We start from the raw sequence: 1167 nt of genomic DNA, 5'->3' as shown, positions 1-1167 counted from the left end.
ACTGCGGGTTCCTGCGTCGCGGTGGGGCTCGGACGGATTGTATGTCCTCTGTTAGTCGCTTTCATCTGAACTCCGCTCATTAGTCATTATGGCACCATTAACAAATATTTCTTCATAGTGATGAGCTGCCTTTCTTGTGATTCCTTCTTTTCTGTTTTGATCCCTACGTCTCCCTTCCCCTGCTGCATGCAGGGATGAGGGGTTCGGGTCAATCTATTATCTTCTAATGTTGCTGTGTGTTTGGACCTCTTTGTCTATTGTCCTGTTCCTTTCTTTTTAGAATTTTTTCCACCATACTCTCAACAGCTTCCCATTTAAAATCTGCTTCCATCATAATCTGCACTATATTTTCTGGTCGTAACTCAGCTCTTACTGTTATTTCTGACAAGTTTCTAATATCCGCCCACGCAGGACATCTGAAAATTGTGTGCTCTGCATTATCTATCTCCGAGCTACAGTATAGGCAGATGTCATTTTCAGCTTTACCTATTCTCCTAACATAACTTTGGAAGGAGCCATGGGCTGTCATTGTTTGGGTCAAATAGTATCCAATTTCACCACAGGATCTCTCATACCACGGCGTAATATCTGGTAGCAGTTTGTGAAGCCACACGTCCTTGTCGCTGGCTACTGTGTTATATTTGTTAATCTCTAGAACACTTCCCCAGATTGGAGCTGCGTATAATAGTATAGATTCCGCCACGCACCCCAGAATCCTCCTTTTTGCTTCACATGGGCCTCCCATATTAAGCATTAGACGACTGAGAGCAGAAACTGTAACGTTCGCCTTGTTACTCACATATCTGAGGTGTTCAGTGAATTCAGGATTTCGTTATCTATATTAGTGGAAGAATTATTTGCTTATAATGCTGTTTTCGTTCTTTCCTAAAATTAGAAAGCTTGTACAGTAACAAGTCTTTAAGTAAAATAAAATCAAAAGTTTTCTACCTTGTGAACGTATATAACCAATAACAATATATAGATATTTACTCGAACTAAACAGCAGGGCTCACTGTGGGGATTTCTTTAAAAGATTAAATATTCTAACTCTTCCTTCCTTATTCATCTTTGAATCCGTTTACCTAATTCGCAAGCACGCTTCTCCAATTTCAGAAAGATCGTTACACGGCTATCCACTTAGGAACGTGGAGCACAACCTTTACCTGC

General features: G+C 40.7%; 1 protein-coding gene across 1 annotated transcript; it reads right to left on the bottom strand.

Moving 5' to 3' along the window:
- Positions 1–223: 223 nt before the first annotated feature.
- Positions 224–745, bottom strand: LOC130452338 (uncharacterized). The gene has a single exon (XM_056791549.1). It carries the CDS (start codon positions 743–745, stop codon positions 224–226), a length of 522 nt encoding a protein of 173 aa, XP_056647527.1.
- Positions 746–1167: the final 422 nt, after the last annotated feature.

The sequence above is a fragment of the Diorhabda sublineata genome, unplaced genomic scaffold, assembly GCF_026230105.1.
Source record: "Diorhabda sublineata isolate icDioSubl1.1 unplaced genomic scaffold, icDioSubl1.1 Dsub_87, whole genome shotgun sequence".
Lineage (NCBI taxonomy): Eukaryota > Metazoa > Arthropoda > Insecta > Coleoptera > Chrysomelidae > Diorhabda > Diorhabda sublineata.
The sequence above is the reverse complement of the archived record's forward strand: the minus strand, read 5'-3'. Positions and strand labels throughout refer to the sequence as shown.

Bases quoted from the DNA above. Each gene is read 5' to 3' on its own strand.
- LOC130452338 (XM_056791549.1), bottom strand. From the start codon at position 745: ATGGGAGGCCCATGTGAAGCAAAAAGGAGGATTCTGGGGTGCGTGGCG.